This window comes from Galeopterus variegatus, unplaced genomic scaffold (genome assembly GCF_000696425.1).
Source record: "Galeopterus variegatus unplaced genomic scaffold, G_variegatus-3.0.2 Scaffold903, whole genome shotgun sequence".
NCBI lineage: Eukaryota > Metazoa > Chordata > Mammalia > Dermoptera > Cynocephalidae > Galeopterus > Galeopterus variegatus.
The window spans coordinates 119,393-147,171 of NW_007727014.1; the positions used below are offsets into that span (position 1 = coordinate 119,393).

At 39.9% G+C, this 27,779-nt stretch overlaps 1 protein-coding gene across 2 annotated transcripts in view; it reads right to left on the reverse strand.

The window, feature by feature from the left end:
• The window catches only part of PDE4B (phosphodiesterase 4B, cAMP-specific), a 446,683-nt gene that overhangs the window by 105,854 nt on the left and 313,050 nt on the right, over window positions 1-27,779 (reverse strand). For both annotated transcript variants that reach the window (XM_008573326.1, XM_008573327.1), the window contains 4 exons: window positions 22,069-22,263; window positions 13,013-13,049; window positions 12,818-12,888; window positions 4,406-4,455 (listed from right to left, as the gene is read on the reverse strand). In XM_008573326.1, coding sequence (XP_008571548.1) covers window positions 4,406-4,455; window positions 12,818-12,888; window positions 13,013-13,049; window positions 22,069-22,263 — 353 coding nt within the window. The remainder of the gene's footprint in view (window positions 1-4,405; window positions 4,456-12,817; window positions 12,889-13,012; window positions 13,050-22,068; window positions 22,264-27,779) is intronic.

Below are 27,779 nucleotides of genomic sequence, written 5' to 3' on the forward strand. Positions count from 1 at the left end.
TTTCTTTTTTTTTTTTTTTTTCTTTTTTTTTTTTTTTTTTTTTTTTTTTGTAGTTTCGTTCAATCCCTCCTTTATTATGTGTGGTCACAGCCTTTGGTAACAAGATTGATTTTATTCTTATTTGTCCATAAGTGTTGTAATCCTGCCTGACAGTTCTTGCTTAATATAGAAAGCAAGCAAAGGTTCTGCTTATGCTGGGCTTCATTTCCAGTCTTCTGACACACATCACATCTCAGGCTATTGCTGTGGTTCTCAGAAAGCCCTTTACCCATACACACGCATGGTCTCTCTCTCATCCCAGGCCCTGGAAGCTCTGGCAAAGAATGAGAACTGAACCAGTGCCATGACTTTCTGAATTCCTTAGAATCAAAGATAATTCACAGAGCCCTTTGTCCACTTTTTATACAGAACCTGCATGGGGTACACCCACATGAACCTCCAGGAGGATAGACATGATCAAGTAAAGATGCAGGAAGAACCCATATGGAGAAACAGCCTTCCTTGGAGAAAGCCTCTTCTTCTGTTTTACCAACTGGTAAAGAACCATTTCCTTCCCGGAACGGTCTGGATACATATTAGAAGAAATGGATTCCCATGAGCACTGGAAAACCTTAATTAAGTCTGTTTCTCACTTATGCCAACCTATTTCAGACTTTACTGGAAGGCTTTTTCTATAGTAGGAAGGCCTCATCCTACTTTTCTGAATACAATCTTTTCTTGAAATGCATTCTAATTGACTGTTGTTGAAAACCACCATAAATCAAGGTTGTAGATACTCAGGCTGGGTTAGACTTAGTGTCTGCAGCAGTCTGGCCTGAAGTGCTCAAGACAATTCTCTAGTCATCTTGGTGATGTGGTTTGCTGTCACTTCTGATGACCCATAGACTTCTGGGTTGTTCTTCATAACATCTGACCCGTTACAAGTGCTGATGTTCCTGCTCAATACATTTATCAGCAAATTTTACAATAAGAAAATTAGCATAGAATGCCCCATCTTACCTATCAATTTTGCTGCTAAAATATTGTATATATGATACATACTATTATAAATCAAGTCACATTTATATGACTCAGAGGTGTTGGCCATTAAAAGAAATATTTTTCTAATCCTGTTGTAAAGCAAAGAATCATTTTGTAAAGGCAGTAAACACTTGATAATTTATCTTTTCAGTGAATTCTCCTTTACCAACATACCTGAAATCACTATTAAAATGCATGCAAGAGCAGAGGATAGGATGGAGTGGAAAAATGGGAAAATTATCCTGTGCACATAGATTTTCCTCAATCATCTGATTTTTTTTTTATGTTGAAAATGGTTTTGGTGCCTGAAATACTGAGAATTACTTCAATTTTCCATTTTGAATATGTACAGGAGACAGAATTAAAGTTCCTGCATTGTTTTCAAGATTTCTTTCTTCTATTCTTTTTTTTCTTTTTCTTTTCTTCTTTCTGTTTCAATCCTTGAGCACCATGCAGAGAAGACCTGGAATTCAAGCTTATGAAAAGGCAAAATGTGATACAAATTGAGATGCTCATTAAATGCCATGTCATTAGCATTCTCAACACTCCCAGGAGGACTTAGTCCATCGTTCTCCTCAACTTGGGAACATGTGGCTTCCACACTGTTTTTCTTTCCTTCTTTAAAATTTGTTATTACCTTACTCTGCTTTTCCTATTCAAAGCACAAAATGCCAACTTCTTAGATTTAACTCTTTTTGTTCAAAGCCCAAATGAACACACTAACATATATAAGCAGTTATAAATTGTGTTTCAAACTTCTTTCAATTTCAATGCAATAACTGATTTTTAATACTAAAAAATACAGTTTGAATACTTTTCATAGCTATGGAGATAAAAATATCGGCTCATCACTGAAATTTAATTTTATGAGCATTTTCCTTTTATATAAAGTCCCCGAATTCTAAATAGTCCTCCGGGTCAATTCAAGATTTACTGTGTTCCCAATATGTGAAAATATGATGCCAAAGCAATATATATGATAAAGAGATAAATAAGGTACAACTTCCTGCCTTCAGGAGCTTAAGCACCAGTGGAGGAGATATATTAGCCACACATTACAGTATATCCCAGCATTAAATTGTTGCCATAGCACAAAAAAAGAAACAATATGCCAATTAAAAAAAAATTAGGATGTCTTTGCAGAAGAGGGAAATTTGTGTTGAGCCATGAGAGCTGAGAATAACCCTGGTTCAACAGTGAGAAGAAAGGTATTCAGACAGAGATTTCCTTTGATTTCCCCATTGAATATATCAGTTAATATTCAATTTGTAAATGTACCAATTTAAACACAGTTTCTAACTATTAGCTTTTAAAGTGAATTGCATTTCCTTCCTTTGCATGTTCAAAAAGAAGCAGCAGCAGCTTTTTAGGAAGATTTGGCCTTCTCTTTCTCCCCTTCTCAAACTTGCTTTTATACACGAATACAGTTATCTAAGTCAGTCAAGATTTCCTAACAAACTGGGTGGCTGGTAAATATGTTTAAATGATTGGGAATTTCTTGTACCTTTTATCTTAGATTGCAATTAAAACACACGAGTTTAACTTGAGAACTGATAAGTGAAAACCTGATCTTATTATGAAAAATCATATTTTAAAGCAGCACTTCGGTTCTTAGTTCTCTGCTCTGAGCCACTTATTTTTCATTCCCCTTTAAAGTTTCTATTTAAACACACCTCTTTGTCATATGCTGATAAATATTAAAATAACAGGAAAAATCTGCCTGACTTATTTAAGCTGATAATAAGAACAAAACACGGGATGTGTGTCTCCTCCTTCCTTTTCTGACTGTGGCTAAACGTTAAGATGATTTTGAAACCTATAATTACGCAATTGGTATCACTGCATTCTCTTCTCAATGAGAAGCCATAATTTTTGTAGTTTGTCACAAAGAGAGACGAAAACAAATTGCCTAAGTGATATTGTCATTTCTTTGCTCCATTGTTTTAAAAAGCATTTAGCAAAAGAACCTCTAGTGGCCAGCTGTAGTTACTGTGCCAACAGTCACAAAATGATCTAACAGCATCCTTGCCTAATTAGCCAACTTACAGAATCACAAATATCCCATATTCTCTTAATGTTTGTCAGTATTTATTATAAGAAAAGGAAAACATAGTCTAAGAATTCAAATTGATGTCAAAAGCAGCTTAGTAAATTTGGCTAACAGAAATGCAAGCAACAGTATCTCACTGATAAGCCAATGTGATAGAAGTTTCAAAACCACCTCCTTTGATCTCCAAGTATGTAACACCAGTTATATGTTAAAGCATTCTATTTTGTTTTTTCTTATAAAAAAAATCTTCTAATGGAAGTAGTGTATCCAGCAGAACATGTTTTTGAAGTCCAAAGATAGAGTACTAATTATTTCTTTCTATTTTATATCACAGGGCTCTAGAGTAAACTCACCTTTACTTAATATCTTTCTTTCACTCTTATTCTTGTTCTGATAAATACTTCAGAAATCTTTCTCATAAATACTTCAGAAACCAATGAGCCAATAAGATTCTGCTTCCTTTGTTCCCTTGTTTTAGAAACTAGGCTTTTGTAATACTTCTGTTATGTTTATGGTCATGAAGCTGGCGAGAGAACACTACACCAAGTAAGGAAGATCATAAGTATAAAGCGAAGGGAACAGCACTGCTGGAAATAGAAATGTGCACGAGGCAATGTTAGGTGTTAGGTGATCTCAGTACGAGTCCATCTTAATTGTTTCTCCTGTGGTTTTACTTAAACCCACTACTATAACAGTGGGGACAGACTGAAGGGAAAAAATATCATGGTGTTCCTTCAAGGTGGCCCTTCCTCTCTGCAGGTCTAAACACTACATGAAAAGCAGATGCACAGTACAGATGCACAGTTTTTGTTTTTTAAAAAAGCACCTTTGAGGATGACCTCCAAGAGAAATCATTTTTGACCTGGAAGAGCCTTTGGTTTCACACCTGGAAAGGATGTAAATTCAAGTAGAATCTATAGTTGATGCAAAGAGGAAAACCACTATCATACTTTTGGGGGCCCTCAAGTCAATGTGGGGCATCTTGGGGTCTTTGAGCTCAGCTCTCCTGAAGTTCATGTGGGCCAGCAAGCTGAGGTCAAGTTGCACTATCAATACTGCTCTGCCTCCTGCTCCTCTTCTGGGAAGCAGCATTACCACATGTCCCCCACATTCTAAAAGTCTGGGCATACAATGGGCAAATTATTTAATACTGTTTTTAATTTGGTGTCACATGGAATGAAGTAAAGCTCCATTATGACTTTGAAAATAGTCACCAAGAGACATACTCTGGAGGGCCACAATGTGAAAACAAAAGCCATTATTTTAAAAAAGATTCTAATAAGAGGCATATTTAATATTTTAAAACAAGGAGATGGACCTTATGACATGGCCTACCTTGCAGGTTGACTCTGGAGACAGGAGGCTGACTAGCAGCTGGGGACCTCCTGTGGAGACAGAGAAAAAAAGGACTGAGTCTGTGTATTAACACCTGCTCCTCCCCCATCCCCAACCCCCATGATCACTGAGGAGTTTTCCAGGTCATAATGAGCTATCAGTGACATAATGCTATCTCCGGAAGGCAGACTCCTGTAACAAGGGCAGATGACTGCAATTCTCTCACATCCAGATGGCCTGGAATTTCCCTCTGCACAGCCTCAGGATGCTCCAACTCTCCAGGAAGGAAGTTGTTTACTCCAGGTTCCAAACCTGCCCTTCTGTTTTAGGTTTTGCTATTGCAGGAGACCCTCTGAAAAGGAGACATTTGCTCAGGCATCACTCCAGATGTCAGAGTGAATCCCAATTCCTTTGGGCAGTACCGTAGAAAGTTATAGCTTGTAGACTCCTTAGATATCAACCATTTCAGGCCCCACAATTTTTGTACCTCAGGGAACTGAGACCCAGAGAGGTGAAGTAACTTGCCAATGGTCACACAGCCACTAGGAATGGTAATCCAGCTTGCTTAACTTAGGCAGCAGACATTTTATGGAGGAACTGGGACATCATTCTACATGATAACAAGCCTGCTGATGTTAAAAGTAAAACAAAACGAGCAAACAAATCCATGTTCCACTAGTACTCGGGCTTCTTTTTGTTTCTTTTTATTTCTCTGCCCCTTGCCCCCAATTTTTCTGTTCTCGCCATCCTTCTCATGGTTTGCAGAACTTCTTCTGCCATAGTCTTCTGAATTTCCATGCGTTGCTGGAGAACCTACCCAGGAATAGTACAGTGCAGTGCCTTCAAACTTTAGGGTACATCACAATCACCTGGAGGCCTTACTAAAGCACATTGCTGGACCCTACCTCAGAGTTTCTGATTCAATATGCCTGAAGAGGGCTTGAGAGAGGGCATCTCTAACAAGTTCCTAGGTGATGCTGATGTTGTTGGTCTTGGGACCACATTTTCAGAACCACTTGTATTAAGGACTCTCTGCCCCATCAAGGAGCAACAGGATATTAGCAATAAACAAAAGAGTGGGACTCTGGGCCAGTGGTTCTCAAGCATGGATGAGCACCAGACTCATTTGTAGAGCCATTAAGTTCCTTTCCCCATTTCTGAAGAGTCTATTTCAGTATATCTGGAACAAGGCCTGGAAATCTGCATTTTTCACTTCTGTGACTTCCCATGCACAGGCAAGTTTGAGAAAGAAGCCAAATTCTAAACGACAGAGATGGCCTACAAAGCTGTTGTTAAGGAAGGGTGTTCCTCCTGGTGTGGTCACAAAATTATTTTCCTAGGTTTTTAAGTGCTCCAAATCAATCTCTGATCCCCTAAGGGGTAATCTAGCTTCTAAGTAACTATGCCATATAGCTGCAGAACCTATGGACAGGGTCCTCTAATTTACTAGCTGGGAGATCCTAGGCATAGTACTTTTAAACCCTCTATGGCATGAAATTTTCACATGTGACGAGAGAAGGGAAGTTATCACCTATGATCATTTTTCTTTTCTAGACACTGGGCTAGGCACTTCTTAGCTTCCATTGGGAGTATTATCTCATTTAAGGATAAAGAAAGTGAAGCTCAGAGAGGTCAACAAACATACTGAAGCACACATTTTTTTATAACTGGCATGACCGGGATTAAAAGCTAAGTCTTTCTGAATCCAAAGTGCATGCTCTTTCCAGTATACCATCTGCTGATAACACCTGTGTTAATACTGTTTTTGAGGAAAATTAAGAGATTAAATTTCAAACTCCTTACAATGGCATTCAAAGTTCTTTTCTCTCTAGCTTCAAAATACTTTCTCCAGCTTATCTCTTAGAATTCCTTCCTATAGCTACTTAAAATTGTAATTAAAATAGGTTCTTTCTAGTCAGTGTTCAATACTACCATATAACTCCTTAGATTTAATGTAAACTTTATGTGGGCAGGAAACAAATTGTTCGTTACCAGATCCCTGGTACCCAGGATGTCTTTCATATGCCAAGCACTCAGTATATACTTATTGAATGGAAGAACGAATGAATGAACAAACAAATGAATGAATGAGGCAAAAAACTGACTGATACTTTGCCAAGGCCAAATTTGGTTACTTCTTTTTCCTTGAACATGTGCTGCCCTTTCCTGCCATTACTCAGACCATTCCTCTTTCAGGGAAGCTCTTCCCACACTAAATATCACCTACCTTCAAAGGTCGAGTGCCATCTTCTCCAAAGGATACCATCTTCTTAGCCAAAAATCGTCCCTCCTCTAATCTCCCATGGAACTTTATTTGTTCCTTTGGAGTCATTTCCTCATGTTACAGTTCCTATAGGCACATATTATGTTCACTAGCAATCTGTGACCCACTGATGGCAGGATTCAGTTCTGATCCCTTTCATTATTATTATTTTTTTTCCTTTTTTGTCTTTTTTCGTGTCCGGCAACGGATCGCAACCCTCAGTGTTGCGCCCGTACCGGACCGGGACCGGCAACGGGATCGCAACCCTCAGTGCTGCGCCCACACCTCGCTCAGCCAGTGAGCGGGAACCGGTCTGTATGTGGGATCCGAACCCTCAGCGGGAGTGCCGCCGCGCTTCCCAAGCGGCGCACTGTAGCAGTGCGCCACTGGGTCGGCCCCTGATCCCTTTCATTATAACCTCTGCAGGACCCACCAACTTGCCTGGCAAATAGTAGAACTCCAAAAATGTAGATGGACTTTCAATTGAATGAACCCTTGACGTGAAAGTGACTGGAGGAGCCAAATACTCTATATGAATGTTTTATCTGGTTTCTTTTTCATATATAGTCTTGGTTTCTTCCACATACTATTCTCTGTTCCCTGAACACAGCATGCTCTCTTGTGACTGTGCCTTGCCTACATTTTGCTCAGTTGAATGCCTCACTCCTCCTCTTTAAGTGGCTAACTCTTTCACATGTCCTAGGATTCCGCGGAGGCATCACTTCCTCAGAGGAGCCTTCCCTCCTGTGAGTGGCCCTCACCTGTGGTCTGTAATTTCCTATCCTGACCCCATCATTGGACTGTTCACACTGTACTGCAATTCTTATTTTCCTATCTGTCTCCTCACCTGTGAGAAATTTAAGCAAAGACTGAGTCTTACCGATTGTTGCAACCCTGGAATCTGGCATATTTGGTATGATATAGGTGTTCGATAGATATCCATTGGATTACTAATACATTCGTAATAAGTTTATTTTGCATCTTTTCTTGCATTCTGAAGAAGGCTTTTGTGAAAGGAAACACTGACCTAGGAGACCTTAAATGTTGGAGAGCTCTACTTTCTTATAGTATGGCTACTCACAGCATCCAATTCTCTCACTGACTTCTTGGAAATTACACATATTACACAAATTCCTTTGTCCCAGAAGTTCATTTTGAAAATATGGCTTTTATTTAGTGTTGTTAATTCAGATAAATATCCCTAAGTGTAAGCCTTGGGAAGGCAGGAACCATCTTTATTTGGTTTATCACTTATTCTTAAAACTTGGTGTGAAAAAGAGGCTCAATACACTTTTTTTTTTTTTTTTTTTTTTTTTTTGTCTTTTTCGTGACTGGTAAGGGGATCACAACCCTTAGCTTGGTGCCGCCCGCACCGTGCTCAGCCAGTGAGCGCACCGGCCATTCCTATATAGGATCCGAACCCGCAGTGGGAGCAATGCTGCACTCCCAGCGCTGCACTCTCCCGAGTGCACCACGGGGCCAGCCCTCAATGCACTTTAAATGAATCAATGACTTCTGGAAGCTGCATTACTGCTTGTAAGGCATGAAAGTGCCAGTTAGAAAACTGTAATGAGTGCCAGAGAAAAATGGTATTGGTTGCCTGGTTTCTAGTGGTCCCTAACTTATGAAAGAATGATAAGAAATTGTATAACTGGCTGCTGAAGATGGTGATATGCATAGAAAGGATAATATGGCCACAGCAGTTAATACTCTCCATCCCTAAATAGCACAGTGGAGAGAGACCTGGACCATAAATGAGAAGACAGGAACCCTAATCCTGGCTCTGGCATTTTCCAACTGTATAGCTCTGGGCAATTCACAGAACCTCTTAGTTTCTTCCTCACTTGGGGAGAGAAGGCAGTAACTAACATTTACTGCTGATTTACAATGTTCCATGTCCTGTGTGAGTGGTTTTACATGTATTTCTTCACTTACTCTGAGGAAATTTGGCTAAGTTATTTCCAGCTCTGAATGATCAAGATTTTATGATTCTCAACTAATTTAAATCCCATGCCAAAGTACATAAAGCAATGAAAAAGGCTTCACATATCACTAAAACAAATTTTTAAGTGGTTACTAATTCTTTCCCAAAGATTACATGTTGATTAGATTATGCTTTGGAAGAATGTTGTACAAAGATGTTCCATGATTTCCTGATAGCCACAGTTAAGTTATTTGTGATGGTGGTGACAGAGCTGATGATAAAGGAAAACATCTCCTAGCTCCCAGCTCTATTCTCTGGTGATCATATTGCTGAACAGTGGGCCCTCTCACTTACACACGTGATAATTCCGTCAGTCTGTTTGAAGCTAGCAAATGCTTTAGGGATGCTTATCTGAATTGACCACTGTAAATGAAAGCCATATTTTCAAAATTAACTCCTGGGACAAAGGAAATGTAGGTTTTAATTTGCAGCCAAGAAATGCAGGCCCAATCAGGCATCCTTCAATGGAACACTTCATAGAGGGACAAGGAAACCACCTCAACAGAAACTTTGAGATTTTCACCCTTTGGGTGGTAAAGCTCAGGCATACAATGGACTGCTTTAATGCAGAGCAAAGAGTCAAAAGATAAAACAAATCTTGATTTATGAGAAATATAGTTCTATGTGGGAGTTCCTTTTCATATAAAGAACCACATTATCCAGATGTCTCATGAAAACCACTCCAATGACATAATTATTGCTTAAATGTTATATTTGAGGTGGGCAGTGGCACCTTGGAACCCCAAGTCAAATACCCCAGAAAGCAACTTCTGAGTTCCATGAATCTTAGCTTCAGTTAAGATAAGTAAATATGTGGGGAGGAGGGGAATGCTCTCAGAATGTTGTATCCATTCTGGGTAGACATTCTTGTCTATAGTTCCTTCCCTTGGATCTTTTATAGTTGTTTGGGTGTATTGACTATCTAGGAATAGAGTGGAGAACATTAAATGGACCCTCAGTTTTCTAACCTGCCACTGCTAGACTGCTCCATTTGTGGCTGACACCCACCATCCAGGTCTCAGCCTGGGCTAGACTGAAGAAATCTCAACTCCCTTTAGTGAAGCTCTAGTGGTGGATGTGCCCTGCCTTAAATTTTGTTGGCTGGTGTTGGTTATAAGGAAGTACCTGAAATCAATAATAGAATCAACTCTGTACAAATATGGGCATGGATTTTAGAAAGATCATCAGATGAAACTGTCTTACTGCTGGAGACCTATTCTGTTTGATAAATACGGTTTGCTTTGGATCAAAGGTGACACAAAGGGCCATGATTTGAGGGGTGGTCCTCAGCTAGAGTGTGAAAATGGGCTCTGGGTCAGTCTGTGTATGGCAATTATGGTCTTATGGTATTTGGTTCCTGAAAGTTCATGTGGCCCCAAACCTCCAAGGCTATGGAAAGGCCTGTTTCTCGAGAAAGTAGCTTCAAATGACATAAGTTATTAATCAGCAGAGTTAAGATGAATGCTCAATACTACTAAAAGAGGAAGAACCCCCAAGCCCATGCTAACAAGTAAGACTAAAAACACCACCTTGGTCCCACCTTCTCCTTGGAGCTATGCAATATAACAGTGCTGAGTCCAGCTATGCTAAAGAAGACTTTGAAATGTATCCTTATTAATCCCTTCCTTCCCATTCCCACCTTCACCATTCTGGTCCAGGGTTTCACCCTCACATTTTAATTCCTGAAAACACTGTCTAAGTTAATGTCTCTGCTTCAGGCTCTCTGTCCTTCATCTATTCCATACATTCTTCCTAAATGTCTTTTGGTTCCAAAGCCCTCCAGGGACTTCTTCCCATAACCCGAGGACTTAACAGATGCAGTAAATAGAAAAAGCATGGCAATGAGTGTCACATGCCAGGTTTCATGTTCAACTCTGATGTTTACCAGAAGTGGCATGTTCTTGCCCTAATCATTTAATCTCCCTAAGCTGTTTCCTTATCCATAGGGTAAGGGTAACAATACCTTAGAATATCATTTATGGTGATTATAAATGAGATAATGGGTGTGAAAACCTCAAAGTGTCACACTGCTTCTGGATTCAGCAAGAGAAATATAACTATAAATTATAATAACTCACATTTACTGTGCTAGATACTGTTTTAAGTGCTTTACAAATATCAACTCATTTAATCCTCACAAAAGCCCTATTTTACAGATTAGGACACTGAGATATGGAGAGGGTGATTAACTTGCCCAAGGACATAATTTTCAAATGGGAGAATTAGGTTATGAAGCCAGTAAGTATGGCTTCATAAAGGAAATAAAAAGGTGGGGATAGGGAAGGGATTACTGCTAAAATAAATAACCTTCTAAATAATTGGTGGTCTTTCCTCCAACAATTATTTATTCATAAATTCGTCTATTACGGTGAATATTTATGGAGCACAAGCTGTGTGGTGGGCAATTCTCACTCTTAAGGGGCACACAGTCTAGTGGTGGCAAAGATCCATAAAGAGAATGTGATAAGGTTTGCAGTGTACTCTGGAGCCAAGTGAGGGCTGCTCAGTCAGGCTTGGTGGGGTCAGGGAAAGCCTCTTAGTGAAGGTGATGTTAGAGATGTGTTGTAAAATACAGTCAGGATTTGGCCAAACAGACACTGGCAGGTGGAAAGAGGCATCTTAAGGAAGAGAAAAGGGTAAGTCCCTAATTAGGATGGAGAAGAGAGCATGCAAGGAGCGACTAGACCACAATTGCTGAGCATAATCCCATGTGGCTAGAGACCTGGTCTGATTGTTCACCACTGCATCCCCAGCACTTCCTATTAGAACAGAAGCCCTGAAAGGGCAGACAACTTGTCTGTTTTGTTCACTGTTATATCATCAGTGCCTGGTGCAAAGTGGGTGCTCAGTAAGTACTTGTTAAATGCATACATGCATGCATGAAAGAATAACATGCACTAAATAAATACTTGTTGAATTAATTAATGAATAAACAGGCAGTACCACTCCAAAAGAAGCTGGGACAAGCCTCTAGATTTCTTGTACATTTCACTAATATAAAACCCAGTCAACTATCAAGCACAAGAACTTGGGTAGTGAGGTGCCCTGGGTGCCAAGCACCAGTTCTAAAACTTTATCTTTACGGTAAGAGTGGACCACTGCAATGCCTCAAGCCAGAGATCAGCCTGTCAAACCAAGGTGAGAATGTTCACTCTGGTGAAAGTCTAAAGAACAGTTCAGAGGAGAGATCACTGTTGGGAAAGACTCCATGGGGTAGGCAAACCCCTTTCACAAGGTGGCTTAGTAACAAGTTACAGGACAGTGAGAGGAAATGTAAATATTCAAAGCAGGGCTTGCTCTCACTTTCAACAAGATCACTTTATCAAAATTTGGACATAAATAAAATAGAGCGTTGATGAATAATGTCACAAGACTGGTGAGATAGGGTACTCTTCAACACTGGCTGAAAAATCAGGAGATTTAAGTTTTGTCCCTGATGAGTCTTTAACTTATGGCATGATTATTGGCAAGTTGTTGGGTTCCTAAGGGCAATGGTTTCTCCTTCTGTAAAACAGAGGTTGAATCAGTGGCCTCAAAGGCCTCCTCCAGCCCTGTCATTCCAGGATCACGGATTCTATGACCCTCTGAGCTCTGCAATGATCTTTTAAAACATGCAGAAGAGTGAACTGCACAGGACTTAGATTAGGCTCATAGATTGAAATAATTTTGGAGGAAAAAGTTACTACAGAGAATATCAAGTTCAAACTCTTCATTTTATAGGTGAAGACAGCAAGGATCAGCAATGTTAATGGAAATGACCAGGTCATGTGTTAGTCAGTGGCAGAGGAGGAGATAATCCCACTCTTATTCATCAAACTTCATGAACCTAGTTTATATATTATCAGAAAATAGACAACTTAGACTTAAAACCTTTTGGTACCTTAATTTTAAGTTTGAATCTCTGAATTCATTAATAGCTATTCAGGAAGAATTTTAATAGAATTTATGGCCATTACTGCCTAAAGTTGCAAATACAGAGGTTAGATCTAACATTTTACCAGTTCTAAAACACTGTGGTGCTCCATCCTATTTTCAAATTTCATTGTGTATCCTAATTTAGCTCGTAGGGCAAATTGCCACAGAATAGTCGTATCTTTAAAATGCTGTTCAGTGCTTTTTGCCTTTATGGAAAGGATTCATAACTCCACAAAAAGTCAATGCTTACTTGTTGGATGTTCCATGAAGGTTTGTCAGTACCATGAAGTTGTTTCTCACACTTCGCAAACTGGCAAGTACCTATAAAGAGAATGTTTCAAATGGTTAGGGACAAAAGGAGACAAATGGCCAGGTTCAGAGGCCACATTTAGAAACCACACCCAGGAACAGAGTGAGAGCAAGCCAGGGCCAGCACGATACATACCTGGGCAAAAGGAGTTACAATCAAGTCATCGCCATGTCTGGTTAAAAGAGAGAAAAGAAGCATTTTAAAAATGCATTTGAATTATAACTGTGACATATAAGTTGTAATATTAAACTTTGTCAATGTTAGCAACACAAATGCTATACAAGTCCTTCTACTTGGACATAAGGCAGGACTCATAATTAGGTGTAAATGAGGATCCTAAGAGCTTGAAAGAAAAAAAAATAGTACCAGGTTCATGACTCCTGGATTTATAGGGACTACAAATAAAAGCATTTGCAAGTAAGCGTATATCCTCAGGGTATATTCCATGAAATAGCAGACCCAGAGTACTGTAATTCAAAGCGATTTGTGGATTTTGTGTGCCAGAGCCAGGAAACACAAAGGGAGGGCTGCTCACAGGCACACACAGAGTTGGAAAAAATGGTATTACAGTCTGGATAAAGGTTAACTTTGGATTTCCTGGCTTTTGTTGATTTGAACCACAGCTTTAATGCCATTTAAACACAGATTTCTGTCTGGGAATCCCATTACTTTTTGTTTTTAATACAACTTTTTTCTTAAAGTACCCAAGAAAAAGCTTTTAATGGGTGTGTACAGAATGAACCTACTAGAAGGGTACCATTGTTACTCATTTTGTCCCAAAGACCTGGTTAAACTATACCCAGTAAATCTGTACTTAGGAACAGTCAAAAATGTCTTTTCAGGAGTGCATTCTCTCTGTGTCTGTCTGTCTCTCTCTCTGTCTGGCACATGCTACAGTAAATCTACTTAAGTCCGCATTCAGCAAGCTCTCCATTGAAGATATTAGAAGACATGTTGGCCCACGCTGCACAAAATAAGGCCCATTTGCTATCATGGTGTGAATCACAACAGCAGCACAGAAGTCAGCAACAGTGAGCTGCTCTCACCATCTGGCCTACCTTCTCTGCCCTCATGATTGCCATAGAAGTATGACACCTTATTCATTAACAATGTGAGTGCAACCAAAAATTATTAAGTACCTGCCCTATACCAGGCACTATGTGGTGCCTGGGGATCCAGAGTTGAATAACACATGCATACACCTGTAGCATAGGCTCTTCTCTAGCAAAGCTTTTAATGTGGGGTCTTAATCCTTTTCTTCCCACCTTTGTCTTTATCTAGAAGTCCCCCTTCAGTTTAACCTAGTGAACTTCTTGAGTGCTCACAATAAAGAGAATTCTGACCACAGTAAACATCCTTTGTGTGATTATTGTGTGTGAGGCCTGTGCTAATAAGCACTTTACATGTGCTATCCCATTTAATTCCTATAACAAGGCTGTGAGGCATGTACTTCTAATATTCCCATTTTACAGATGTCATCATGGCTCAGAGCAGTTAAGCAGCTGCTTAACTAGCACATAGCTAAGAACTGGAAGAACTGAGACTGTTTGATTCAAAAAATTTGTGCTTTTAATTACTATGCTTCCTATTTTATAACCCTGAATAGCTGACAAATCAAATTATACAGAATCCATGAACCCCCAAGTTAAAACATAGTAGGGGAAATAGGAAAATATTCAAAATGCTGTAATAAACATTGTATGTATAGAATGAGAAATACAAACAATGGATACTGAATGTGATCCAAAGGAGAGGTGACAATTACACTTTAGAGAAAATAGGAAAGGTTATTGAGTGGGTGGTGTTTGAGATGAACTTTGAAGTGCAGGCTTTAAAAAAGGCAGGAATGGTAGATACCACCAACGAGAGAAATGGCAAGAACAAAGGCTTTGAAATGCGACGATATTGAACACGCTTATGGAGATGCTTGGTGGCTGTCTGGGTAGAACCAAGCAAATTAACTACAGACGTTTGTAGAGGATAAGGCTAGAAGGCCGCCCACACCCATATTATGAGCAGTCTGGACAAAGACTATAGAGCTGGTGCTTAACTCACCGAGAAGAAATGAGTCTCTATAAGTTTTTAGTGAGATGGGAAATAGGATAGGCAAACAGAAAAGTGTTTTGGAAAGTAAAATGCTGTGGACACCGAGGATGGACTGGAGAGAGGAAATACCCAGAAAGAATAGTTAGGGGTATAATTGCAGTTATTCAGATAAGAAGGGATAGGTAAGGCCAAGAAACAAACAGGAAGAGACAAGCTAAGAGACTCCAGAGGTCTTGCCAGAACTTGGCTTCTAATTAAGTAAGGGGTCATAAAGAAATACTATTTTCAATTTTAAAAAGAGGCATCTGAGAAAATGGTGGAGTCATGAACAGAAATAAAGGAGGAGTTGGGGGAGTTTTAAGGTTCTCATTGAGTTTTTAAGGTTGAGTTTTAAGGTAGTCATTGTCATCCACACAGAGACATCAAGCAGGAAGACTGAAATATGGAAATTAGAGCTACAGATTTGGGAGTTACCTCCAATATTAGGGATAGTTAAGGCAATGACAGGGGATGGTTCCTTTGGTGGCAGTATATATATATATATATATATATATATAGGGAGCCAAAGGAAGAATGTCAGGGTACTTGGAGAGTAGCCAAAAGGAAAGACAGAGTAAAGAATTAAGAGAAGAGCAGTGATAAATGTCATATGGTGAACTGTATCAAAAACTGTCCCTTCCTAAGTTATTTTCTTTAAGTGAACTTGGAGATGGTAAAAGATGTTGCTGTTTGTTCAGATTTCTGATGTGAAGTTCGCATTGTTCATAAGACATCAGGGTGAGTTGGGGGACAAAGTAATGGGTTTAGAGTAAAGCAGATCTTCTATGTCTCCTGGATTTCCTGGCATCTAAATATCTGATGATAGCTACATGGTATAAGCAAATCTCATGCATGTGTAGTACCTAGAGCTTATGTATTGTTAAATGAATTGGGGAGTTAATAAAACTGCACATACTAATGATTAAAGGGATGTAAACAAACATTAACAGGGCACAATGTCAACAGGACTTTATCATTATGGAACTTTTGAAGTTTAGGAGAGCAGAGTATTCAGAAGCAAGAGATGGATTTGCAGATCCTCACCACTGACTCCCTTAAAAGTTTTGAGCTGCAAAAGCTAATAATGTACGTCAGATAATAGCTGCTAGAGAAATTATCAAATAACTTACAGATAATTTACAGTAAGTATCAGGAAGGCAACAAAACAAAACAAAAAAACTCCTGTTTGAGTATAGATTATTTATGTAACTAATTCTGAATTTTTTAATCATAATTTGATACATTACTAATTAAGAATAAAATGGCATGAAAGTGATGAAACACTTGATTGATCATGAAAACTGATGTACAAGGGTACTTCCAAAAGTTCGTGGACAAACAGAATTAAAAGATAACACAAATCCTTTCACGAACTTTTGGAAGCACTCTCGAATTTCTCAATTTCCCAAATCACTGGAGAAGGTAATGCCTCTCAGGAACAAGGCCAGATATTAAGAACCATTGCATGAGCAACATCTAGTGACAAAAACAGCACATTACAATTTTACAGAATAACTGAAGATGAGAACTCCGAGCACAGAATTAAGTCTAAGAATTGAGTGTAGGTCTGCCCTAAACAATGAAAGGGCTTTTTAAAAAGCAACAATGCTGCTTTTAACTGCTACACTCTGGATTTTATTATTTAATTTCACCTTTCCTCCCTACACACAGAGTTGTATTTGTACTTTTCTTGTAACTGGTTTTAGTCTATCATATAGAGAGATGCATACTATAGTGGTTAAGAGTATAGATTTTGAAGCCAAACAGCATTGGTTTGTCTCTCAGCAGCATTATTAGGCAATCTCTCTCTGTTTCAAGTTCATCTTTAAAATGAAGTTCTCTGAGAATGAAATAAGTTATTATACACGTACAACTCTTTTTTTTTGTCTTTTTCCGTGTCCGGCAACGGATCGCAACCCTCAGTGTCGCCCCTGTACCGGACCGGGACCGGCAACGGGATTGCAACCATCGGTGTTGCCCCCGCGCCTCGCTCAGCCAGTGAGCAGGAACCGGTCTGTATGTGGGATCCGAACCCTCGGGCGGGAGCGCCGCCGCACTTCCCAAGCGGCGCACTATCTAGTGCGCCACCGGGCCGGCCCACGTACAACTCTTAATAACAGTGTTTGGCACATAAAAACACTTTAGCTATTTAGTTAGTTATTTTTATTAGTGGTAGATATCTTTATAATTATAATTAAGGGGTTGCATGTCTGTCTTTCCAGCTGGTAAGAGTTTCTTTAAGATAGTCATGTCTGCCCTGCAATCAAGAGAACTCATATTTATATTGCACTTTAAAATTTACAAAGCACTTTCATATATATTACTTCATGTGATAAGAGAATGCTCCTGATTGCAGGGAATGGTGCAACCATCTATCTAGTTGGCCAAGCCTGAAACCTCCCTCTCCTTCATCCCACAATCAACCACCAACCCCTGTTGATTCTAACTTGCAAGCATTTTTTTGTGTGTGTGTGTCTTTTTCGTGACCGGTAAGGGGATTGCAACCCTTGGCTTGGCGTCATCCACACTGTGCTCAGCCAGTGAGTGCACCGGCCATTCCTATATAGGATCCGAACCCGCGGCGGGAACGTCGCTGCGCTCCCAGCGCTGCACTCTCCTGAGTGCGCCACGGGGTCGGCCCTTTGCAAACATTTTTTAATTGTCCCCTGGATCTAACTTGCAAACATTTATTAATTGCTCCCCAGATCTGCCCTAATGTAGATCCCTATCCTCTATTGTGTGGATTACTAAAGCAGCTTCCCATTTGGCTCTTGGGTTCTAGTCCTTAAGCTTGTCCACTCTCCAAACCATCCTTCATACTACAATCAGAGCTATCTTTCAAAAACATACTTTTAATAATGTAATCTCCTATTGAAAAGCCTTTAGTAGCTCCCCACCGCTTGCCTGCAGCATAAAGGCCAGCTCCTTAGCATAGGCCTTTCATGATGTGGTTCCTGCTTAACTCTCCAGCCTCTTCTTTTACCACTTCCTCAGCCCTGCACATTCTCTGTCTAAGCCATACAGAGCTGTGGTTCCCACAACTAGAGAGTTAGTTAGCACATGGCCTTTCCTCCTGCAAATCCTTCTGCTTGCTCCTCTAGCCTAACTCCTCCAGCTAAGCTGTAACCTCCTCAAAGGTACTTGCCTGACTGGACAGACCTTTCAAATCCTGTGCATACTCTCTACAGTTGTCCTTATCTGAAGGTTTTAAAACTGCGTATAGATTTACTAACCTTTTTAGATTTGTTAAAGACACAGAAACTGTCTTATTTGTTAGCAAAGTGCCCAAATTTAAGTAAATATTAAAAGAATGAATATGACCCTAGAAACAGCTGGAAAGGTAGACAGAGCGGCAATTAAGACTGTTATTTTTATTTTTCAACCTTATTTAGCATCTGTTTATATACTGAATATCCATATAGTTTAGCCACCTAGACCCCTTGGGTACAACGCTCGGTTACCATTTATTGGGCACATTACTTAACCTCTCTGTGCCCCAATGTCCTCATCTTTAAAATGAGAAAATTATAGTACTTACCACATTGGGGACATGGAGAATAAATGAATATATGTGAAGTACTTTAAATAGTACATAGCACAGAGGAAATGCTCAATAAAGGTGTGCTTCTATTTACAGATAATCTAGAGACTATAAAAGAAATTCAATGTCTTAAAAGCCACAGTGCTCGTGAGTGTGGTGGCTGTAAGTCTAACTCAAGTCTTAGAAACCACATTGTACTTTCTTGGTAGTCCATCAATAAACAGGTCTTAAATTTAAGCAGGCTTTTATTTGAGCGTTTCTTTTTAGTTCTGAGGTCTCATTTGCCTTGACAGTTCTCTCTAGAGACCACTTAGCTTTCATGTAAGTGACAGCTTTTAAAAGGTCCTTGTCTATGTAAGAGTTTCCAAATGGGGTGACCAAATTAAAAAAAAACATGGAATATCCTTCTCTGTGGCTTTGCAGGTGGAAAATCAGAACTCCATCCTGTCCAGGATAGTTCCTGCCATAGTTTTGGGCAATAAAACTGGCCTCATCAGTTCCAAGTACTTTATGTTCCCATTGGGAAATCTGTACCTCAGTATTGAAGGCATTACGTTAGGCATGACTGCAACACAGGAACTGAGCAAAAACAGATTATTGCCACATCTAAGAAATTTCCTTTTGGGACCCAATGGTGATCTTGTTTTAATTTACTAGAAAGCCTTATTTCTATCTTTCCTTTGTTGCTAAGAGTTTGTTGCCAAAAGTTAACTTTCAATTTTCTATTCACACTTTTACTCTTAATGTCTTTTCACTCACTCTCCCCACCAATAATTTCCTTTTGCTCGCCTGAAAGTGTTCAGATGAGAAATTTTTAAAAGACAGTATTTCCTCTATCGCTAGGATTTAATACAGTGGAATCATGCAAAGTTTTCTACCTTTCATATAAATTCATGACTGCTCTGTGCTGGATATGAGAAGCTCCTGAGTGGGGAACATCCTGCAGCCCCCACCCAATGGCTTTCACATCAAGACTCCTGGCTGATCATCATTCCCTTCATCTGGATCTATGAGCAGGAGGCAAGAGAAGCAGTGGGAAGCTTGGGGGCTGCCATTCCTGTATTTATTTCAATTGATCGTGAAGAGTAATAATCAGGTAAAATATCTTGAAGAGCATTACTTCAGTTTAGATCAAGATGCCTGTGTAAAACTGGGTTTCCAACATGGTCCTGATACAATGAAATACCGGAATAACCTAGATATTATACAAATTCTACTTCTGGTTGTATTGAGAAACACAAATTCCTAAACTGACAACTACATAAAAGTTTTAATGGTAATGTTGAAATACTTGCAAAACAAAACCTTGTGCTATTTTTATTCATGCAAAGATTTTAATTCTGTTATCAGTATTTTTGATAGGGTGTTATTATGTTGCCAACTGTTGTTTTCTTGGGAAAGGCTGTTCCGTGTTATAAAACTGTTGCCTTCCTGATTTTTTTAAAAGCCCTTATCTTTTAAAAGTGAGAGTAATATTAGATAATTTACATATATCATCCTTACTTGCCAAAATTTAACGTTGGCAAGGTTCTAACGTTAGGTGGGAATTTTTACTGGTTGGTAAAATTGAAAAAAGGGAAAACCACTACTAACAGGGACACTGCATACAGAGTCATGCAGAACTATATCTCTGTTTCAGTAGCTATAAACTGAATTGGACCGTGATCTTTAAGGTCTCTTCAAGTTCAAAATTTCCATAATCTTTTGATTCTAAGTAAGGGAACATCAGTTTAATCTGAAATTTGGAGTCTTCTGGGAAGGCTCTGAACAACTCCGAGACTCTTCATGCTGTTTGGCATGAGTTTGGGGGAACTATTAGCTGGCAAATTAGCTAGTTTCCAAAGCTAGTCTTTCACCTGTAAAATACTACGTGAATAAAGCTCTAATTACTTTGAGCTTACCACATCTCCAGTGCTCTCCCCACAATGAAGTCTAGAAAGATTTTTATCTTGGTGGAGCAGAGAATTCCTAGCATATTCGCTGTAAAAGCCCCCCATCCAAACCTTAGTCAGAAACTATCTTGGCTCTGCATGAGCTACAGCAAACTGGCTCTCTCTCCTCCAGCCTCAGGTACCTCTACGCTGCATTCATCTGTTTTCTACCTTGTAGTAGTCATGCTATTTTGCAGTCCAAAAAACATGGGTGAAAAGAGTCCAAAAGTTTTGAGTATGGTCATCCTTAGCTTACACCATAGGATATAACATGAAATATAGTCATGGGATAGGGGCAAGTTTTTCAATCTCTCAGAGTCCCCGTTTCATCATTTATAGAGTAGGGGTAACAATGGTATCTACCTGACAGGATTGCTGTGAAGATTAACAGAGACAACACATGGAAATGAACTTGGCCCCACGATAAGTGCTCATTACATGTTAGTTTCCTTTCTCTCTGTAGAGTTAAGTGTGCATTTGTGTGTTCCTCTTACCTTTCTTATTTAATTGTAAACTCCCTGAGAGCATACAAACATTTTGAAAATGAGATCTGTTTTTGACACATTTGTGATTTTTTTCAGTTTTGTTTATCTTTTATCCCCAGAGCTTGGCATGCTGCATGGCACATAGAAGAGATTCAGTATGTAAGACAATTTGCCAAATGAGTAAAAAAAAAACATTTTGGCCTACACAAGTGATAGAGATATTTTAGGGCAAGAGTGCTTCTATTAAAATTTGCTGGCAAAAATGCTTTGAAGAATATTTTCTTGCTAATAACTTTAAAATGCCCCAACCCCTTTTCACAAGAGATTGAACCTTTTTGGCTTCCTTTCTAATAGTGGAAGAGAACCCAGTGGAATTTTCCAGGCTGGAGACCTTAGGGAGCTACTGATATTTTTATAACATATGATGTTAAAAACAATTGTATGTGTGCCCAGAAATCTTTTAAGGCAAGAATTCCAGAATTCAATTTTATTTGCTTTCATAAATTTAATAAACAGGCAACACAAACCAGTTGTTGTCCTTTAAATAAAAATTAGAAATCTACAATTGATAGCAGCAAAACAAAAATATCAGCTGTGCTTAATAGGGCAGTGGAGTGTGTTATGTCTCACCGAGGAGCCAGGCAACAAGTGGGCATTGTACTAAGGTTCCAGAAAAGTGATACAGGCATGTGGCTGGATGACAGCTTATTAAATGTCACCAAACAAAGGCCACTGACAAAGGATGCATGTAACTAACCCCCATTTCTCTTCTCTGCTGGAGGCTCATGCAAACTGCCCTTGCAACTGAAAATTCAAGTGTGATTTGCAAGCAGTGTTAAGGTTCTCATTCCATAAATGATTCAGCAGTTCAGGAAATGAAGCTAAATGAAAAATTTTAAAAAGTATCAAAAACAACTTTGAACTGAACTCTGCCTGAGGTTTTTAACATCCTTGGAGACCCCAACTACATATATTCCTCATCCTGTAGACCATGAATGTCCTTAAGATGGTCATCATTGTCACTTCTGCTCATGTTCATTTTTTTCCTTCTTCCTTCCCATGGGTTAAAGGAGAAGAGTTGTTGCTACTGCTGTAACGGGGTTAAAGATGAGGTAAGCGTGAGACTGGAAGCCAAAAGCTTGTACTTACTGCTCGCTTGGAAGTGAAGAATTTCTCGACATCGCCTTTGGTGACAGGTCATAGTCGCTGTCTGATCTGTAGAGAAAGGACTCTCTGCGCTGGCTATGCCCGGGAAAGGTGGCGTGAAGCACCAGCCCAGAGGAAGAGCTTGCCTGGGGGTCCAGTGGGCTCCGACCTGGGGAAGGGCCATTTTCCACATCAAAGCTTAAAGAGAAAGCAGGAAGCTCTGGTCACATGGGAACCATAGAGGAAGGCATTTAACATACTTTGAGAACTGATGTGAGGCAGGTACTGTGTACCAGGCACTTTACACAAGACTTTACACTTTGTGGAAAGTTTTAATTCCCAAATCAGCTCTGAGTTTCAGACATGATTATTCCCATTTTGTATATAGGAAACTGAGTCTCACAGAAGTTCAGTCATTTACCTGAGTCCACCATTAGCAAATAGCAGGGTAAGAATTTGAACTCAGGAGCAAACTCTATGGCCTTTCAGTGGCATGGGCAGCTCTGATAAATTCAGAATAAGAGCCACACATAAAATAATTGGGTGATAATAAGCAACTCTAGAGATGACATCTAGCACAGCTCTAGGTGGCAGACACCGAACTATCTCTTGAAAGAGTCTTCCTAGCTGAAGACTTCTTCCAGCCATAAATAAATATCACAGTCTTATTAAAGGTACAATATGCATACTTCTAAATGTTTTAGGAACAAAGTGTTATCCTGAAAACATCCACTGGCTGATTAGATGGGAGGCCCAGCCTGAGATTTAATATTCAAATGCAAGTTTAACCACAAAAATGACTTAATTAATCTGACAACACCAAATTACTCTCCAAGGCTGTAGAGCTTTGTCTCTGAAGGAGGAAGAGGAGACACTCACTGGCTCCCACAGAGCAGTGCCATTGAGACTTCTGATCAGTGCCCCTCACCCTGGGAAGCTGCCCTCAAGCCCAGAATTATTTAAACAAGCTCTGACCAATGAGCACACAGATGGGAGCAGTGGAGATTTTATCTCTTGTTTTCCCTCTCTTCATCTTGGTATTACCTTAGGCACTGTGCCCTTCTCACACTCCCTTTTATCATTCCATACCCATTTTTCCTGCACACACAATCCCCTTAGCCTCAAATTTACAGTAACACTCTTCCCTAGTATTTCCCGAGAACACTCACTGCTCCCCAGCTCAAGCTTTGCGGAGAGATGTTGTGAAAAGGGGATGGGGCTGGGGATGCTCTCTTTTCTAAGTTAGACTACAGCAGTGGAATTCTTTTATATACTCATCCAGCTGCCATAATCTACTTCTACAGTCTTGGTTCTTTTCTTTCACTAGTTCTTACAACCTGATCTCTTTGGGTGGATACTGCTTATATTTCTTCAATTTACAAAGTGTTTTTTTTGATATATATTATTCCATATACTCCTAACAACCCTGTGAAGTACATAATATGATCCTATTCTACATTTGAGGCAAATGAGGTTTAGAGAGATGTAAATACCTTAGTCAAAGTCATAGACTAGGAACTTGTGATGTGAAAATTTGAAGACCCAAGTGTTCCAACTCATTTCCTTACAACCTCAGACTTCCCTAATCACAGAGTTCCAGAATGTCCCACTGGATAACTGAGTGCAATTTCTCTTCAGTCTCTGGATTCAAACAAAAGGCTTTGTTGATATCTAAACAGTCAGTCAGATTATGAGTAGCCTTAGCTGTTACCTTAAATGAAGACAGGGGAAGCAGTGAATTACCCTGAAGCTGAAGGTTTCCTTAAAACAAGAAAAGGAGAAATGATGGAATGTAGGGTTATAATGCTTCCCCAGAGACCATTCTGAGAAGCTGCTTTTACACAATCCACGAACTACAGGTGTCTGATAAACAGCAGCAAGTAAAAATCTCTGGGTAAAAGGACAAGAAAAAGGGCCATAATGATCCAATTTGTGTTTGGGCTTTCAAGGTACCACAGATGGGTTTTCTCAGCGGGCTCATGGTTTGGGATGGGGCTACCTTTCGAAGACTGCAGGCAGGCAGGAGGGTGGGCAATTATCACACATAACCAGCCTGTTTGCCATTTCCCCAGAGGTAGAGCTATACTGGAAGCCACATATGTTGCAGCAAGTGAAAATATAATAAAGCTGACTTGCAAACTCCCTAGGGTGAGATCTGTACTAGTCGTAGAACAAAATTAAGAGCTCCTTTGTCAATAAGGGCTGTCTTGTGCCAGCCCAATCCTGTAGAAACGTAGGTACTGACGCTGGCTCTGAGCCCTTCTTAAGGACAAAGAGGGAAGGTTCTAAGAAGGTGATAGTGGGGTTACAAACAGCTTAACAGTGGGCACTAGCTTTGAAATTTCAAGCATATTCATGTATTATTCATCTGGTGTGTATCTGTACAGCCTTTCTGAATATTAAAACATCAAAATTTCTTTTTTAACAGTTGTCCTCCAGCTGCTGTCCCAGGCCCTCCAGGATCTGGAATTTCTGATGATTCAGTAACTAAAGGGCTGATGTCTAGAACAGCAGGGGGTCTCTAGCTCCAGCACTGGGGTCTGTGCTCATGCAGTACCATTCATTAAATATGAATATTACTGCTGTGTGTATGTGTGCTAAAATCTTAGAAGAGGTGCCAAGTGGGTATGCCCACCAAGCTCCCAGAACTTTTTCCACTGAGGGTTTCCACCAGAGCTCACTCTGCCCACTTTTCTGCTAGAGGCATTCCTAGTGGGCAGAGGTTAAGTCCAGAAAGCATTACCCTTAAAGTGAGAGTCATAGGGGATTCTGTCTGTCGCTAGTTTAATATTCAGGAAGTTCATTCCTGCCAAATAAGCCGGAATTTTTGTCAGACACCAAAATTCTCTCCATGTCTCTCCTCTTTGGTTTTATTTTCTTTCTTCATTACCCTGCCTAAACTCATAGGAGAGCTTGCTGGAATTTAGCAGAAGCCAGGGAAGAAGTCTCTGGTGCAAAGCAGCAGTCTTAGTGAGACAAATGGCCATTCATATTCCCTGGGGCACTGTTTCAAAGCAACCAACACAGATGTACAACTTTGGAACAAACATGAATCACCAACCAGACACCAGCCCCAGTCACAGCAAAATTAGCGGGCAGACATCACAATACTTCCCACAGATCCAGGGAGCAAGTAGGGGTGTGGGCAAGGGGAAGACTGAGGACAGACTTAACAAGCAAAATGAATATGCCACACAAACTGCAATACAATTAGGAAGAAAACTCAATCTCAAATAGCAGAAACAAACACATAAATAGGGTCATTATTTACTTAGGGTAATTTTTGCCATTTCACCTTTAGGCTTTTTTATATTTAAAAAATCATTATAAAAGTAATATAAGAATGTTATATAAAACATGGACAATAGAGAAAAGAACAGCACCATTGCTAGCAGTTCAGTATTTTTCCTTCTGAGTATTTTTTTCCTGCAGGTTTGAATCTTGATTTTTTTCACAAGTATTTATCATGTACTACAGTTCCCAAAATTATCATTTTAATGATAATGGTTCATTCAGTAGCTCTACCACAATTTTCTTAAGCATTTTCCCTACTCTTGTTCATCATATTTATGATTCTAAATAACATTGCAGTTGATATTTTTGAGCTTATTGCTACTTCAACATTTAGATGAGGTCATGCAGAAGGTTCAGATAGATTAAAAGAGGATGTTAATCACAAGTTTATGAATATTTGATTGTGTCTTATACCTGCCTGGAAGAGGCCCATATCTAACATATGGACTGAAACAGCACTGAAAGTGGCCTTTTTTCTAGGATCAGTTTCTTTGCAGTCCTGCTCTCTGATCTCTAGGATTCTTAATGCTGCCTTCTCACTTGGCTCTGCCTGCTGCTCCCTGCCTTTGCTGGTCTTCCTGGACTGAACCACTTGTTTGTTGTCTAAGACCTAATGTTTTAATAACTTTTTCCTGCTTTGTGTCTAGAGTTCTCATCTCTTCGAGGCAGCTGCGGTGGCAGGAGGCGATGCTGTGTGTGAGAAGTGGTGCCCCTGTGATTGTGCCTGGAATGCCCTTCCCCCCACTGTCTTCAATAAGCCACTGTCTCAACAATTCACCTCCTCCAAGAAGTTCTCTCTGACACTGCCACCCCAGCTCGATTTAAACACATGCTCCTCCTCTGTGCTCCCCTAGACCCTTCTACCATAGTGCTTTATCACAGTGCTTGTACCTCTCTACTTAATTCCTGTTCGTTTAGTTGTTCCCCAATAGATTGTTATTTCCAAGAGAGAAGGGACTCTCAATTAGTCATTTTTGTATCCTAGTCATCCATCTGGGTCAGAGCCTTATAAGAGGTCTTCAAAAACTGTCAACTAAACACAGCATCTTACTGTGAAATGCTTTTCCTCTCCCTTCCATCTTTCTGACTCTCTACCCTCACCCCAATTCCCACTGGCATGGGGTTCTGTTTTCTTCAAATGAATCTATAGAGATGTGGCATTAATATATTTGGTCAACCTTGTGAGGCAATGATCTAAAAATAAAATAAAAATTTTTAAAAAAACACTGCTGTGTTCCCTCTAAGCAAAACAAACTTGCATAGAAATATCACTGGCTTGGATGTTTGTGATGGTCACATCTTTACAAAAACCCCCACGAAAGGAAAAGCCATCTTGTACCAGCTTCTGTTTGCCATCTTCTTGTGTCTTTGCTTTTTAGTAAAAGCAGGAACCTTCTCTGCCCTGCACTTTCTCTCCTGGTGGTTTCCATTCCTTAGGAATCCTTGCAAAGCCAGCCCTGAGCTGGTGACAGAGGAAGCCGGCAGATGGCAGAAGACTGCTACGGCTTCCTCAGGCTGCCCTTCCAGCCTCCCATCAAGCAGGTAGGGCTGCTTGTCAGTCTCAGAGGAGAAAAAGGACTGAAGCCTTATTCATAGCCTGGGAGGAAAAATCAGGGATAAAGAACAGAACCACAAGGTGTACATAAAACCTTTGATTTAACTAAAAGAAGCTCTACTTCCAAGAATTCAAGCTAGGCCAGGTGGTCGCAGAATTGCCTGCAATTGTCCCCAGGGTGGTTGTTTCCAATCTCCAATTAACCTGAACAAACCCCAATTTCTGTAACACAGACTCACAAAGCAATTTCCTAGGAATAATTCATCTCTGAACCAGAGGAGATTTTCTTTTTCAACTCAGTCATTCTCGAGGTGAGCCTCTTTGGCTTATTCTAACAAATAGCTGCACTGAAAGGACCGAACTTTACAAAAGAGGTTTAAACACATAGGACAGCAGAGGGATTCACCGCTATTTGGGGAGAGAGCTCTGTCTTGCTTTTGCTTTTCTTTATTAAAAATCACTGATGTGGTATCTTCTATGTCACTGAATTCTCACAACTCTAGCAGGCTAATTCTCTTCAGGCCATTTCAAAGAAGAGAAAACAAAGGCTCCGGAATGTGAAATTTCATTTGAAAAATCCTAAAATGTGTTCTCTTTTTATTATACCTTGCAGTCTATGTCCAAGGTCCTCTCCTCCATGTCCCCAACACAAGCCCCTTTTTGGTCTCCGAACCTGCCACATTGGACTGTATTTCTCAGCTTACTTTATCTCTTTCTTTCCACCAGATTGTGACCTTCCTGAAGCAGGAACTAAGCCTTAATTCATTTTTGTATTCCCAGGGCTTACAGCCGAGTCTCACACCAGAAGGCACACAACAAATATTTATTCAATGAATGCAAGGGTCTCACAGTTCTTCTCTCACAT